The sequence below is a fragment of the Amyelois transitella genome, chromosome 31 (genome assembly GCF_032362555.1).
Source record: "Amyelois transitella isolate CPQ chromosome 31, ilAmyTran1.1, whole genome shotgun sequence".
Taxonomy (NCBI): Eukaryota; Metazoa; Arthropoda; class Insecta; order Lepidoptera; family Pyralidae; genus Amyelois; species Amyelois transitella.
The window spans coordinates 4,598,809-4,616,079 of NC_083534.1; the positions used below are offsets into that span (position 1 = coordinate 4,598,809).

General features: G+C 38.7%; 1 protein-coding gene and 1 long non-coding RNA gene across 2 annotated transcripts; both read right to left on the bottom strand.

Moving 5' to 3' along the window:
• Window positions 1-487: 487 nt before the first annotated feature.
• Window positions 488-3,642, bottom strand: LOC132903875 (uncharacterized). Its single transcript, XR_009657507.1, has 3 exons — window positions 3,394-3,642; window positions 1,075-1,153; window positions 488-646 (listed from the first exon to the last, which is right to left on the bottom strand). It is a non-coding gene; the product is annotated as an uncharacterized LOC132903875 (long non-coding RNA).
• Window positions 3,643-7,126: 3,484 nt separating this feature from the next.
• Window positions 7,127-16,064, bottom strand: LOC106135350 (homeobox protein Hox-B6b). The gene is made up of 4 exons (XM_013335629.2): window positions 15,611-16,064; window positions 8,731-8,809; window positions 8,138-8,279; window positions 7,127-7,349 (listed from the first exon to the last, which is right to left on the bottom strand). The coding sequence occupies exons 1-4, from the start codon at window positions 16,062-16,064 to the stop codon at window positions 7,236-7,238; spliced, it is 789 nt and encodes a 262-aa protein (XP_013191083.2). The 3' UTR covers window positions 7,127-7,235.
• Between the last annotated feature and the right edge of the window lie 1,207 nt (window positions 16,065-17,271).

Consider the following 17,271-nt stretch of genomic DNA (forward strand, 5'->3'; position numbering starts at 1 on the left):
CACTATTTGAATCTAAATTTATCATTAAGCCATAAAGGTTAACGTGGCCCTATCAGCCTTTTCAAGACTGTTGGCTCTGTCAACCCCGAAAGGGATATAGACGTAATACCTAATATGTATCTATGTATGAATGTAATTATAAAAATCCTACCCTACTTAATATTATAAATGCGAAAGTTTGTGATTATATCAGGATGTCAGTTACTCATTCACGCAAAAACTACTGAACCGATTACGATGAAATTTGGTATGTAGGTAGCTGAAGACCCAGTATGACATATAGGCTACTTTTTATCCCGGAGTTCCCGCGGGATTGATTCCACGCGGACGACGTCGCGGGAGGCCTGTAGTATACAAAAAATATGTGTGTAGTTAAGACATAGGTACCTACACTTATTTTGAAGAGGCAATCAAGGGTCAGGTATTATTAATCAGATACCTTACTGTTGATAGGTCACCTCAGTAACGTCAAATGAATTGAGAAAAATAAAGTTTAGATCTCGTATATTTGTATGTAAATCTGTTCATGTTTGTTTTAAACACAATGTTATATGACTGTTGTTTGCAAGAACCGAATCGTTGTCGGAAAACTTTGTCTTTCATCAGCGGTTCATCTTTACGGTGCGCGTCGTTTGCAGGATAGGATCTGAAATGTAAAGTTAACATTACATAACGTGGAAGATATATATACATACATACATATGGTCACGTCTATATCCCTTGCGGGGTAGACAGAGCCAACAGTCTTGAAAAGACTGAATGGCCACGTTCAGCTATTTGGCTTTAAGATAGAATTGAGATTCAAATAGTCATTTGATGAATTATCTCTATTCATCTTCTTCTGTTCCTTAAGACATTGAGACTTTAGTACCTTAAGCTAAGCACTACTTTGCTAGACTAAAACACATTCAGCTGCGACTGCTTATGAAAGCCGACTGCCAAAGAAAGAAACGAATTCGGGAACCTCGTAGCTGACCTAAAAATGACTTTTTTTTTCGTTTGAATTCTCAAATTCTCAGTGAGTTGATAACATTGATCTGAGTGCGGTGTGAGGCAAGTCAAAATTGTAATTACCTTTGTTGACAAACAGATCTGTAGTCCGCAACCCAACCGTCAAAATCCGTGAACCAACGGTGGAGGCCTTGTGTCGAATCTACAAAAAAAAATAATTATATTCCTGCATACATATAATTACGTCTATATTCCTTGCGGCGCAGACAGAGCCGACAGTCTCGAAAATACTGAAAGGTCACGTTCAGCTGTATTGCTTCACAATGGAACTGACATTCAAATAGTGACAGGTTGCTAGCTCATCGCCTACAAGAGGAATCGCAAGTTAATTAGCCCTAAGTCGTGTTTTACGACATCCATGGAAAATATAATGAAGTGGTTCTATTCTAAATCTGGGAAAACCACTCGTATTATCATATAATAATAGCTGAACGTGGCCATTCAGTCTTTTCAAGACTGTTGGCTCTGTCTACCACGCAAGGGATATAGACGTGACCATGTGTATGTATGTGGTATTATCATATTACTCCTCATCTCTTTGGAGAGGAGCCAGGGGTATCTGCCAGTGACGACGAGCCTGAACTGCGTAGGTGAGGGTTTTACAGGAAGCGACTCCCGTCTGACTTCCGCAACTCAGGAACCTAACCCATACAGGGTCATGGTAACACATCCAGTTGTCTGAATGTGCAGTATTTTCACGTTTTTCCTCACCGTAAGAGCACCAGTTATCAAAAAAACTAATGTAGTAACTCAGGAAAGAGTTACATACATACATTCATATGGTCACGTCCATATCCCTTGCGGGGTAGACAGAGCCAACAGTCTTGAAAAGACTGAATGGCCACGTTCAGCTGTTTGGCTTAATGATAGAATTGAGATTCAAATAGTGCCACATTGCTGGCCGATCGCCTAAAAATAAGAGTCCCAAGTTTGTAAGCCTATCCCTTAGTCGCCTTTTACGACATCCATGGGAAAGAGATGGAGTGGTCCTATTCTTTTTTGGTATTGGTGCCGGGAACCACACGGCACAGGAAAGAGTTATCGCTACATAACCACAGCGGGATTCGAACCCCATGCCTTTCAATTATAACTCAGACACCTTAACAACTTGGCTATAGTCGCTCGGGTCATACGCAGTAATTTTTCCTAACAATGTAATAAGTGCATTAATTATAATTACGTGGTCCAAGGTTCACATTTCATCATATATGTTACTTGCGTTATTAAAGATTACACATCACGTCTCCGTGTAGCTTTGAAATACACAAAAATCAAGTTTATATCTCTTGTAAACGGGGTAGGCAGAGCCAACAGTCTCGAGAGGACCACGGGAAGGATACGGAGTGGTCCTATTCTGAAGTGCCAGAACCACACGGCACTAAACAGAGATAACTATCTTGTTAAAAGAAAGGTGACCTTTAACTGGCGTAAATGAACAATAAAATCTTTAATTTTGACGTTAAAGACGACTAAGTGAATTAGCGCTGTTACTTGTTGCAGCTACAAGGATCCAAGCCGAGACAAATTTAAACAAAAAGTCAAAAAGGCAAAATTTTATAGCATAATGACGACAGCATGAAGTTTTTAGAATATGTAATAATAGTTTGGCATAACTTTTTATTTCTAAACCATTATGCGACATGATGATTATGCGTAAAGTAGATTATGCCAAAAAACGTTATGCAGTCTTCAGATTATACCATTAAAATTAATTATTTTTTTTTGTAGTTTGTTACCGCTTCTTCTGCACTGACGCCTTGGAAGCGGCAGTAAACTTAGTTTTAAAGTAATTTATTTGACGTCAACCAATGTTGTTAAACCATACGTTTTGACAATTATTAAGCGATATATTGTATCCTATAGTAATGAATAAAAATTTTGAATTTTGAATTAACCTAGCGGATGAAGAGTTGACAAATAAACAAATCCGACTTGTTTTTATATGTTCTGGTGATGGGAGAGAAGAGAATAAGATGGCGCGTGTCAGTTGCTTCGCTTCCTGTGCAGCTCGTGAAAGACAATCAAGAGAGAGGTCAGCAACCTGACACTATCTCTGAATGGCAATTAGGAATGTCATCAACGTAGCCTTCTAATATGCACTGTCTACCCCGTTAGAGAAACAGACGTAATGTTTGTGTGTGTGTTGAAAAATACGTCTAGTTCCTTTATTGTTTGCCGGTTGACTGGAAGAGATCCCTTCATGGGATAAGTCCGCCATTGCAAGTGATTTGTTTCTTTTATAACTGTGTACTATTTTCTTGTTAGGTACTGTGTAAATTTCTATGCAATAAAGATATTACAATCAAACGTCTTAGACGCGGTAACCGCTTGCCATCAGTCTTGTTGTTGACAACGAAAAATCTTATCTGTGTTGGTACTTACCATAATTGTTGTGATAAACCATTTTTTTATATTTATATATATATTTAGATCAGAACATCACTTAAACACAAAAGAAATATCGATAAATTACTTAGCAACTTTCTTTAGGTGACTAAATAATTTATAATACCTTTTATATCAAAAGTTTGTATAATTTGAAGTATGTTTAAATATTATTATACTTTTAACTTATTTGTTATTATACAAACGTCTTAGTGTTATAAAATGTAAACAAACACTGCGTCCGATATGAATGTGATAGTGAGTAGTGTTGCGCACGCGCAGCGATATCGACGTTTCGACATTTATCGATACCTATCTCACGTTGGTAATGTTTTGTTTTATTGCTGATAATAATAATGTATTTGTTTCATTTTTTTTAAATTTCTCATGTTAGTTCGGTAACGAAAAAAAAACATAGTGTGTGCACAGCGGCTTCTCTTCCTATCCTACATACATATATACATATAATCACAGCTATATTCCTTGTGGGGTAGACAGAGCCTACAGTCTTGAAAGGTCACGTTCAGCTGTATGGCTCAATGATGGATTTGTGATTTAAATAGTGACAGGCTACTAGCCCATGTCCCCCAAGGAGAATCCCAAGTTCATTGCCAGTCCCTCAGTGATCTTTTACGACGTCCATGGCAGTGGTCCCGTTTTAAAGTACCAGGAACCACACGGCACACGCTACCAATATTGTTTCTTCGTTACCAACCAATCTTAGAAGTGAAATTACAAACAGATATTTGTATATAAGTCCGTGTGTGTGTTTGTGCCGCCGTCCCTACCAAACCGGTTGGTTGCGTTGCGACGTCTTCCTAGTTGGAGCAATGCGTTTTGCAATCAATGCTTCTTGGTCGCGTAACATTCTAATCTGTGGTAAGGTGCCGTTAACACGAATCGACAAGATTAAACAAATAAATCTGGGTAAGTGCGTGTCGGGCCGCACGAAGGGCTTGACATGTTCATTGTTCTAAAGGTTGGTTGGTGAAATAAATACCACTAAATAACCCATTTGTGCCGTGTGGATCTGATATACATATATGTTCAAAGAAGTTTGAGATGATATACAAACTCCTTCTTGTTATGTTCTTGTTTATCTGTGCCCGCGACGTCGTCCGCGTGAAATAGTTATTATGGGCATCATTGAAGCCCTCAAGGATGAATAATTTTCCCCGTTTTTTTCACATTTTCCATTATTTCTTTGCTCCTTAAAGTTGCAGCGTGATGTTATATAGCCCAAAGCCTTCCTCGATAAATGGCCTATTCAATGCAAAAAGAATTTTTCAATTCAGACTAGTAGTACCTGAGAGAAGCACGTTCAAACAAATAAACACACAAACTCTTTAGCTTTATAAAATTAGTACAGATGACATAGCAAACGCTGCTTTGTTTACGCGCGTACGCAACTACCTTCTATTCTATTCTTTCCTATCAGCCTCTTCCTCATCTGCATTCTCTAAATTTGCGCGTGACATAATGTTTATAACACATTCTTCCTCATAATGACTTCTCAACAACCCCATTAGCATTTCCTCCTCCCCTTCATAAACGCGGAGACATTTAGAAATTATGATAGTGCGTTTGAGAGAAATAAAATACGAGAAGTATTTCAAATCGCTTATAATTAATGACTCGTTAATTTACATTAATATTGTAGATAATTATTATACAGCGGTACTTACTTATGACTGATTTGGTATAAGTCTTAATCAAATTACTTTTAATAAAATAATAACAAATGTAATAAAGTCTTGATCATCAATCGGTTTATAAATATAACATAATCTTGCCTTAGGTTACTGATTTGACATAATAAATACATACATACATTAGTCACGTTGAAATCCCTTGCGGGGTAGACAGAGCTCGCAGTTTCGACAAAAACTAATAGGCCATGTTCAGCTGTTTGGCTCATCGAATTGAGATTCAAATAGTGACAGGATGCTAGTTCATCGCGTAAAAGCAGGATCCCAAGTTTATAAGCATATCCCTTGGTCGTCTTTTACGACATCCATGGGAACGAGATGGAGTGATCACATTAGAAACAAACAAACAGTCAAAGTGACAGTTAAGTTAGTTTGAATATTAACCGATGCTCTCACGGTGAGGGAAAACATCGTGAGGAAACCTGCACATTCAGGCAACTGGATGCGGAACCATGATCCAATACGGGTCAGGTTCCCCTGCAAAGGTCGCGGAGGTCAGACGGGAGTCGCTTCGTGTGAAAACCTGACTCACTCAATCCAGGGTCCATGGTCAAGGCGCACCCCGGGCTCCTCTCCAGAGCGGTGAGGATGCAACCGGGACTGAAGCCAGGAGGAAGAAGAAAAAACAATCAAACTTCTTATAATTCGAATTACCTACTTAATACAGATTGCTGCGAAGAAGGGAATTAAGAATATTGCGACAAATATGATACTAATGTGCTTCAACTGCAAAACATTGTAAGTGGAATTTTGCTTATACTTTTTACGACTGATAATATATTTTATCGCATATATCGTTTTTCTGAGCTTACGTAGCAGAAAGCAAAATGGTCTCTTGATTGATTGAAGTAAAGCCATAGGGAGTGAAACACAATCCCCTGTTCTTGAAAAACTTGTAGCTAAAGCGATATTACGGGCTCGACCGCCATTATAAGGAAATATATAGATATCGTCCGCCAGATTTGGTGAGGTGCCCGGGGAACCGCGCGATAGACGATGTTAATTCGTAATAATATTTAATTGCGCGATTTAGATTCTACGCTGTTATTGGTTGAGCGTTCCCATTCTTCGTTGTGATTGGCGGATGGCGTGTGACGTCGTCACAAGTTTAAACCACAGGTTGGTCAAGTTTCTTTGACGTTGACTCTACTACGCGTTCCCGAGAAAAAAGGCCTGATAGACAGATAACTTAGTGCCATGGTTATGGTAGGTCATGATCTTAAGTGTATCAAATTTGCGTCCTTTGTATATTTCATTTTAACTTCGTCAAACGTAAGGCCGATGTACGTTTTAGCAAATTACCATAAAACTAAATAAACATACTTACGTATTTATTTACAAATTCGCAAAAAAACATTCGAAACCGATGTTACAGAAAACATTAAAGTTTGATTCACTTCCTGTATCGCTTACATGATACAACACTTGTTTTTACACTTGGTATGTTTTGAAAACAATAATATTTGCCACAAAAATACAGCCTACTTACATGATGATGATTTGTAAATAAAAACCTGTACTTAAAGATGTAAAAACAATGAATTTTTACCTTGAAACATTTATTGTATTAAAAGTACATTAGACGTATCAGAATGGATATATCTAAGAAGGTTAAATTATAATAACTAACATTTTCTAATATTGTAATGTCAGTATTTACAAAATGTTGTATAAAAATGTGCGGGCTATATTTGATGGCTGGTCACACACAGCAACGAAGTCATGATTTAAAACTAGTCTCATGTTATTTCTTTTCACTTATTTCAAAAAATAATTACATTTTATCACTAAAAGTAATTACGAATTTTAGGTAACACATTGCATCCCATTATTTTTTTCATAAATTTTGATCACATAATTAGAAAACGGCGTTATTTTTTGGCATAATCATATTTTTTTTTATAAATTTTCACAATTTATGCTAAACGATAATTATGTCAAAAAAAAACAATATGTCCGTAAATTATGCAATAAATTTTATGAGATCCCATATGGACCCAATAGTAACGGTATATTACGCATTAGACGGGTGCTGGCGGCAGCCCCTCGCTCGCGTCGCCATCAGCTGGTGTTTCCTCAGACAGATGTCGAGAAGGCTGGCAGCATGAAGGGTGCGCGGAGAGCGGCGGCTCACACGTCGTCGTCCTCGGGCCGGTGCCGCTGTAAGACCGCCAGCCGCTGCTGCGTCACCTCCAGGTGATGCTTCCTCCATTTTATGCGACGGTTTTGGAACCACACTTTAACCTGTCGAGGTGTGGGAAAATTAGTTTTAAATAACCTTTTTTTTGGCAACAGGTTTGTTTTTTACGTTATAATTTTGCATATAAGAACGATTTAGAAATCACTTTAAGACTAATTTCGACAATTTGCACCAGATAGATAGATAGTAAGATAAATAAACTCTTTATTGCACTAAAAGAAAAATAGAATCAGAAAAATAAAACACATGTTATGGGTACAACGGCGGACTTATCGCTTGAGCAATCTCTTCCAGTCAACCTAACTAACTAAGTAGAGGAAAGTTCCGGATTTAGAATTTATTAAAAGTTGGATCTTTTACTACTACACGGTGTGACCGTTTTAATTTTTTTTTACGATGAAATAGAAACCTGCCACTGCACTGAATCACAATTCCATTGTGACGTCGTGCTGCTGCGGTCTCCTCTGCGTAGTCTTCGCGCCCGGGGACCCTTTATAAGGACCGTCTCCTTTGGTCTACTCCAACGCTCATTAAGTTAGTACCTAGTAGCACGCTATCCTCAGCGGCTACTTGCCGAATCTCGTGTCTATAGCTAAAGCCAAGACCTCTTAAAAAAATTCAAACAAGTCCAATAAAGATTCTATGGATTTTTAAATTATCTCTCATCCCTCTTTCTCTGCGACGATTTACCTAAACGTCACACCATCAATAAGCCTTCCAGGTGAAAGTGAACCACGAGTATTGTGATGTACCTACATACTGGCATTGTCTGGGACACTGTCTGAAATGTGTAAAGACTTTTACGATAGTCATGTTGGATTGGAGTAGTGACCTGCGCCTCGGTGAGCTGCAGCGCATGCGCGAGGTACAGCCGCTCGGGGCCCACCATGTACTGCTGCCGCTCAAACTCCGCCTCCAGCCTCTCCAGCTGCTCCGGGGTGAAGATCGTGCGGATTCTCTTACTTCTACCTGAACTGGAATGAACACAAAAATAATTTTCAATTTGAAACAAGAATTTCCTGAGATTAGCGCGTTTAGACAAACAAACAAACTCTTCAGCTTTATAATATTAGTATAGATTTCAGGTCTCTCGACAAAGCTTTTTAGGGTGTACATGTATATAGGTCACTCATTAAGTCAGTAAATACGCTCTTTTATCACTAAATTGGCAGAGTATAAAACAAAATCCCTATGAATGCTTAGATTTTTCAAACTTTACAACGGATTTTGATGTAGGTTCATTTAAAGATAGATTGAGAGAGAACTTTACGAGTGCGAAACCGCGGTCATTTAAGTTTTGGTTAAAAATGAATATTCTGAAATGAGATTTCAGATTTCAATAGAGAGTACAAACGGAATGAACAGTTATACAAGTATCATCAGGTGTTGTCAGTAGAACTGTTAATATTTACGAGTAAGACTCACCTATTGCTACATGATATGGACTGCGCCCGCGTGCTCTTCAGCGCGGCGGCCGGCGCGCGCGGCTCGGCGCGGGGGCTGTCTGCGCACAAATGTTGCTTAGTTAATCTTCCCTAGTCTATATCCCTTGTGAGGTAGACAGAGCCAACAGTCTTGAAAAGACTGATAGGCCACGCTCAGCTATTTGGCTTAATGATAGAATTGAGATTCAAATAGTGACAGGTTGCTAGCCCATCGCCTAAAAAAAGAACCCCACGTTTGTAAGCCTATCCCTTAGTCGCCTTTTACGACATCCATGGTAAAGAGATGGGGTGGTCCTATTCTTTTTTGTACTGGTGCCGGGAACCACACGGCAGATCCGGAATCTATCTATTTATTTATTTAAAACTTTATAGCACAAAAAATGTGTAAGAGGCGGACTTAATGCCGTTTGGCATTCTCTACCAGTCAACCAGCTGACCGAACAGAAAAAACTTTAAGTTGGTGGTGCGATAAAGTGCACATGCATACTGTAAAATACAAACATTACAAAAAAAATGCATAAATACATACAATATACTCGTACATTATAAACACATAAAACACCCATTATTGATCTGCCGAAGGAAGAACCCTTCACAGCATGCTTGAACGCAGAATCTATTATGCAATAGGTACTCGTAGTAATAATCTCGGTTTCGAAAACTCATAATTCGCAGTTTTTGTTATCCAAACCCCTATTATTTGAATCTCAATTCCACCATTAAGCCAAATAGCTGAACGTAACCTTTCAGTCTTTTCAAGACTGTTGGAGCTGTCTACCCCGCAAGGGATTAGTGTATGTATGTGTTATAATGTTATGTAAAGTGCCGTGTGGTTCCCGGCACCAATACAAAAAAGAATAGGACCACTCCATCTCTTTCCCATGGATGTCGTAAAAGGCGACTAAGGGATAGGCTTACAAACTTGAGATTCTTTTTTTAGGCGATAGGCTAGCAACTTGTCACTATTCGAATCTCAATTCTATCTTAAAGCCAAATAGCTGAACGTGGCCTATCAGTCCGCTCAGGACTGTTGGCTCTGTCTACCCCGCAAGGGATATAGACGTGATTATATGTATGTATGTAAAATTTATAGGATTATTGTTGTTTATGGGATTAATAGGTAAATTTAAATGCATATTGTTTGACGTTTTTGGCATAATCATCACATCATAAAATGATTATGACAAAAACCATTATGCAAATGCAAAATACTTTTATTTAATAATACTTGTATGTATATGACATTGAATGCAGTCTGTATCGATCAAGTCAGTAGTCCCTCCTGGGAAAGAGGCGAGATTTTATGTTTGTAGTTTCTAGTTAGCGAAGAAACATAGTAAACATAAAATATAAAACATAGTGTGGGCCAGCTGCTTTTCTTCCCATATAGTTTGTGAAAGTCAATCAAGGGAAAAATTAATTAACTTGGCATTTCAGGCGATAGGCTGCCAACCTGTCACTATTTGAATGAAAATTACATCATCATGCCATACAGCTGAACGTGACCGTTCAATGTTTTCGAAACTGTTGGCTCTGTCCACCCCCTGAAGAATAAAGACGAGATCACAAATAGCGATGTATGTTACTTTTTCAAAAGATTTAGTAGGCTTCTTGTGTCTCGTAATAATTTGTTTAAGTAACCTTTAAAGAATAATAGTTTTAGGGCTTTATACTTGTTTGTTGACATGTCCCTCGCGAGAACAAGGCGCAGACGATGCCTAGCAATAAATAAAATGTAGCCAATAAGCAGATTGCGGGCCCGCGCGGAGAACCCTCGATTGTTATAAATTTGTCCCGTTTGGCACAGGGCCGGGTTTGGGGACTGCTATTATTTAATTAAAATAAAATTCCCTCTGAGCTACAAGAGTTGTTCATACATCTACACATATAATCACGTCTATATCCCTTGCGGAGTAGACGGAGCCAGCGATCTTGAAAGAATGATAGACTTGAGATTCAAATAGTGACAGATTCTGATTGCTATCCCATCGCTCAAAAGAAGTATCCCAAGTTTATAAGCCTATCCCATGGTCGCTTTTTACGATATCCATGAGAAAGAGATGAAGTGGTCCTATTCTTTTTTATATTGTTGCCGGGAACCTTTTTTATATTTTAATAGAAAATGTAATTTTAATAGAAAAGAACAATTATTTTTATTTGTTATTTTTTTTGTTACTTTTTTTATTACTCATCACATTAAATACGAGTACATTCAAATACAAATGTATGAAAATTGTTCTTTAATATAAAATATTAACCAGGGTAGTGCAAGTTAATATTGTCAAATGATAAAAGCTTTATATATTTTCACATTTTATATTTGTGCCGGGAACCACACGGCTGTAAAAACATTTTTTTTCTATAAATTACTTAAAAATTATTTTTATGGCAAAACAACGTTTAGTGTTAATATAAAATACCACAATTAATTAATGTCTAATAAAGTCGGAGTGGGAAACTCTAGACAGACGTATCTTTATTAAGGACATCCTGACAAAGGGTCTGGTCAAGAGTACCGGCAACGAAGCTATGAAGCGGAGGAAGTATGCAGAGATCGTGGCAAATGGAAACATGTAGTCGCTGCCTACCCCTCCGGGAAAAGGCGTGATTTTATATATGTACTAGCTGTTGGCCGCGACTTCGTCCGCGTAAATTGCGAATTTTTCCGCGTCAACTTATTTGCAGGCAAACTAATGCCTTGAGTTCATTCAAATGCCGATAACTTTTTTTTAGTGAACCGATTTTGATGAAACAAACTTTAAATGTTTTTCTGAGTTAAAATAAAGCATTTGGTGAAAGTTTTAAGTAAATCGGTTCAGTACTTCCGGAGATAATCGTGATCATACATACAGACAGACAGACAAGAAATTAAAAAAAATATTTTTGCTTTCTATCATTCATTTTAAGTGTCCCTCTATCCATTTCAGTTAAAAATACTAAATGTACAGACAAAATATTTTTACTGTTTTATTATATGTATGTATGTATAAAATATCTAAATCCCCTCAATCCGCCCCCGTGGTCAGGAATGCTTGGCATTTAAATTAATCCTATAGCTGCGCCTCGCCCGCCTCGCCGCGAGCGCCCGTGTCGTCTCTTTGACCGACTGCTAAAGGATAGTACTGTTTCTACACGGATTCATTTGAGGACCTTTAAATTGTAGCGAATGATAAGTCAGCCCATTACTTCGAGGTTGTGGGTACGATTTTTAATAAGCGTAATCCTTGGGATCATTTAACACATGAAGTAGAGTTGTAGATTATAAAAAGAGTCACTATGTTGATAAAAAGGTTTATTTGATACACAGAATTAATATATAAAACTATTTAGATGAGAACAAGGGTTTGAGTTCTTAAAATGAATTAGCCCTGACCAGGGTATTTTACAAACAGTGTTAGGAAAGACGCGCACGCGGTGACTTGCACGAGGAGAAGAAGGAACATTTTTTTTCGTGGATGTATTAAAAGACGACTAAGGGAATAAATCTATTCCTAGTTATGTTTAAATCAAGTGAGACTGAGATCACGCAATGATCAAAGAGAAAATAATGTTGTGTGAAGCCTCATGTTTAGCACTAGTGTATTGTTTCATGGCTACAAGATAACTAACAAAGTGTTCAATACTTAAGTACTTACTTATATTTTTTAAAGGAGGATTATAATTAGGTACTGGAGTGCTTTCACTTTGTTATTAACTTTTAACATACAAACATACATTCGTATAATCACGTCTATATCTCTTGCGGGGTAGACAGAGCCAACAGTTTCGAAAAGAATTAAAAGCCTCGTTCAGCTGTATAGCTTTATGATGGAATTGAGATTCCAATAGTGACAGGGCGCTAGTCCGTCGCCTACAAGAAGAATCCCAAGTACAATGGTACTTACCTAATTGTTGGAATTTACTTTTGATTGAATTCCTAATTACATACATTGCCATTCAACGTGGCAATGCTGCCAGCCTTCTGGGCACTCTACCTCAAGACTCCGATCTGCCGGGACTTGCATTTTTGTGAATAAGTGTAAGTTATTGTTTTTATTTTATTTAGCCTTAAGATAAAACTACATTTTATCTTTTAGTTTTCATTAATTAGTTTTATTTAGATTTATTTTTGAAAGGTAATATACAAGTAAGTAAATAATGACACAATATAGACTAAAATTTTCTTCAATAATCTTGTAACAAAAAAATCTAATCAAAAGGTGTAATATGTACCTATGTACAAGGAACAAATTTAATAATTACAATATTCATATTTATTAGTATAGGTATGTTATCTGTTTGTATTCCTATTACTTCAAGACTGTTGGCTCTGTCTACCCTGCAAGGGATATAGACGTGAGTACATACGTATGCATACATATGGTCACGTCTATATCCCTTGAGGGGTAGACAAAGCCGACAGTCTTGAAAAGCCTGATCGGCCACTTTCAGCTATTTGGCTTAATGATAGAATTGAGATCCAAATAGAGACAGGTTGCTAGCCCATCGCCCAAAAAAATCCCAAGTTTGTAAGCCTATCCCTTAGTCGCCTTTTAGGACATCCATGGAAAAGAGATGAGAGTGATCCCATTCTTTTTGTATAGGTGCCGGGAACCACACGGCACTGGACGTGAGTATATGTATGTAGGTACATGTGTCATTATACTAGCAAAATGCGCATTGAAAATTCAAATAAATCTGTCTTCGAAGGAGCTCTACCCACGCCCATGTGCTTCTCGGAACCGCGCCCAGAACAAGCGGAGTTTCTACCTTCGGGTAAAGATAAGAAGTTATACGACACGCGACGAATCTATACTAATATTATAATCTATCCTACTAATATTATAAAGCTGAAGAGTTTATTTGTTTGAACGCGCTAATCTCAGGAAGTACTGGTTCGATACGATACGACTGGTTTTTATTGCGTTGAATAGACCATTTACCGAGGAAGGCTTTAGGCTATATAACATCACGCTGCAAATTTTAAGAGCGAAGAAATAATGGAAATTGTGAAATAAAATGGGGAAAATTATTAATTTTTGAAATTATTAATCCTTTATCCTCGGGGTAAATTTAAAAAACTATTTTACGCGGACGAAGTCGAAGGCACAGCTAGTATCTACGATAAAATAACAATTCATCCGCGGTTTCTCGCGTATACTGTCTTCTACCTCCCGGCTTTAGTCCCGGTGGCATCCTCACCGCTCTGGAAAGGAGCCCGGGGTATGCCTTTTACCGTGGATCCTGGATTGGGTGAGTCAGGTTTTTACACGAAGCGACTCCCGTCTTATCACCGGCACCAATAGAAAAAAGAATAGGACCACTCCATCTCTTTCCCATGGATGTCGTAAAAGGCCACTGAGGGATAGGTTTATATACTTGTTATTCCTCTTGTAGGCGATGGGCTAACAACCTGTCACTATTTGATTTATATTGTCAATTCTATCATTAAGCCGAGCAGCTGAACGTGGCCTTTCAGTCTTTTGATGACAGTCGGCTCTGTCTACCCCGCAAGGGATATAGACGTGAGTATATGTTATGTTATGTAATGACTTCCATCTTACCTCCACAACCTTTGCAGGGAAACCTAACTCATATTGAAAACCCATAAAAACAAGATGAATGTACTTTTTCCACTAGTCACATGTTACGACATCCATTTGAAAGATATCCTATTTATAAGTGCCGGGAACCACACGGCGCAACACAAGTGCTACGAAGCTGTAACTACGCTACGACATTGGGCTGTACAGTTGATGTGCTACGAAAGTCTACGATTTGCTACGAGCCGTTTAGCGTCGGTTTCTAAATTCTAAGGAGAGCTACGAACTACGCTTTTTAGGGTTCCGAAGGTCAAAACGGGACGCTGTACTACGTAGCCTCCGCTGTCTGTCCGTCTGTCTGTTACCAGGCTATATATCTCATAAACCGCGATAGCTAGAAAGCTGAAAGTATCACAAATTATGTATTTTACTTTAATAAACAAATACTAAAAATTTTAAAAAATATATATTAAGGGAGTATAATACAATGAACGTGGTTTCTTGCATTTTTTTTTTGCTTAATATTAATAACGGTAAAAGGTAGATGCTTAAAATTTTCACAGAATAGGTATTTACTTGTAAGTATATTTAATTTCAAAATGAATAATTAAATAACAATAAAGTAATTATAAAAGGGGGTTCAAAAACTCTCAAATGAAACGTTATTTTTAATAATTTTTTTGGTGTGTTTTTAACAAACATGTATAAACGTGAATATAAAAAATAAATATTTAAGTAACAAACGCGAGGATGGTACGGAACCCCGCGCGCGCGATCCGACTCGCACTTGGCCGGTGTTTTTGTTTTTTTCTTTGTTGTATTTACACAATTAGTATGTCAAGGGCATTTAAATGGATCAGAGTGATAAATTCAAAACAAAAATGAGAACTAAAATGGTACATATTTACACAAATCCACAAAAAAGTATTTGTTTATTTGGATACCACATAGGTACCAAAATATTCATTAATTCATATACATACTACATACATATAGTCACGTCTATATCCCTGGCAGGGTAGACAGAGCCAACAGTCCTGAAGAGACTGACAGGCCTCGTTCAGCTGTTTGGCTTAATGATAGAATTGAGATTCAAATAGTGACAGGTTGCTAGCCCATCGCCTAAAGAAGAATTCCAAGTATAAGCCTGTCCCTTAGTTGCCTTTTACGACACCCGTGTGAAAGAGATGGAGTGGTCCTATGCTTTTTTTCAGTTTATGTTCACAAACACACGTCACTATTTTATCTACTTATCATTAAGGTACTTACTTATTTCAGAGTTGCTATCATTTAAGTGCTTACATGACTTACATCAAAATGAGTACATCAAATTGTTACCTTGTGTCAAGGCCGCGGGTCCCACCAAGCTCCGGCAGAAGCCGTCGTGCAGCCGGTGCGCGCCGCGGCCGGCGTACAGGTAGCTCTGCAGCTGTCTCTGCCCCTGCAACCGCTCCTGCACGCTGAGGTTCATCACGTCCTCGTCGCCGTTCGTCAGCCCCAAGATGGCGGCGATCGTGAAAGATTTCCCCGCCAAATTCGTCGACTTCCCCGTCAAATCCACGCCGAAAGAACTCTCCCCGTCGTCCAGAGATGGCGACGAGGATCTGTCGGCGAAGCCCCCAGTGTCGACGTAACTGTCCACGTTGTCGGTGAAGTCCAGCCGGCCGTCGGCGTTGTACTTCTCTTCGCCGTCGGGCTTGACCGACACGGAAACATTTTGACCGTACGCCGACACCGCCAGCAACTCCGTTATATTTGCCGGGTACACCGCGCTCTGCCGCTGCTCCATCATCATGAGTTTTAATGAACCGTGTAACAAATTGTCTCCGTTATTTGCATTTTAAAATTCACAGCCACAATGTCAATTAAAAGTTAATTAAGGGTGTGTATTAGGGCCTTGAGGACGAGCGCGCGAGCTGGCAACCGAGACACAATTGCGGTTTATGATTAAAAAGCTACAATTTTAAAATTGGAACGAGGGCGGGGCACGTCGAGCGATCGGTTTGGCGCGAAAAAAATGACATCGCATAAAGAGGTCAATTGAGGGTGCATGATTGCCGATTTGAGTGGCTGGAGGGGGGAGGGCGAGGGCTGGAGGGGGGAGGGCGCGGGCTGTGATTGGCTGGCGCCGCGCGTGCGCGCAGGGGGCGGGGCCGGCCCGGGGGGTGTGGTTCCGCAGTGATTTGCGGTCGACAAAGCCTTTGATTGAGGCAGCGTCGGATTCAGGGGATTCGGATAATTTTACATAAAATCGTAGAGCATTTCTTGATGAGCAATGTTAAGCAGTGTGGAGAAAGATTGAAAAAGGAAAATACTTCTAAGACCTACCCGTTAGATAAATAATTATGGTGCTGGATGAAGTTTATTTATTTATTTAGATTCTTTACACAGAAAAAATTCCTACTAATATTATAAATGCGAAAGTTTGTGAGTATGTCAGGATGTCAGTATGGATGTTTGTTACTCTTTCACGCAAAAACTACTGAACCGATTACGATGAAATTTGGTACGTAGGTAGCTGAAGATCATAACATATAGGCTATTCTGGGTCTTCAGCTATTTTTATCCCGGAGTTCCCGCGTATACATAACTCTGAAAAGAGTCATTGCTGAGGTACATAGGATTTGAACCCATTTATTCGCTATTCGCATTTTACACAGGCACTGTGGTAACTGACCATCGACACTCTCATTTATTTATTTACTCATTTATGTAGGAGTACACAGAAAAACATCGATATTGATAAAAACAAGAAAAATAAATTACATACGTTCTGCTCATTTCTAAAGAAATCTGTTCCAGCAGACCTGAGATATGATAAGTAGGTTTAGTTTAGCTACTTATTTGCATCATTTCCAATATCAATACACGTTATAAATCGATTTGAAAACCGAATTTCTCCCTGAAGCCGCCCCTGTGCCCCCCTCGCCCCCCACCCCCTCTCGTGAAACAATTTAATATCATAATCTGAGTGCGGCCCAACACAGATACCGTAGGTA

Coding starts and splice junctions, on each gene's coding strand:
- LOC106135350 (XM_013335629.2), bottom strand. CDS start 16,064: ATGATGGAGCAGCGGCAGAGCGCGGTGTACCCGGCAAATATAACGGAG. Junction 8,810..15,610: donor ACCCGCGGCCTTGACACAAG/GTAACAATTTGA, acceptor ATTTGTGCGCAG/ACAGCCCCCGCGCCGAGCCG. Junction 8,280..8,730: donor TCCATATCATGTAGCAATAG/GTGAGTCTTACT, acceptor TGTTCATTCCAG/TTCAGGTAGAAGTAAGAGAA.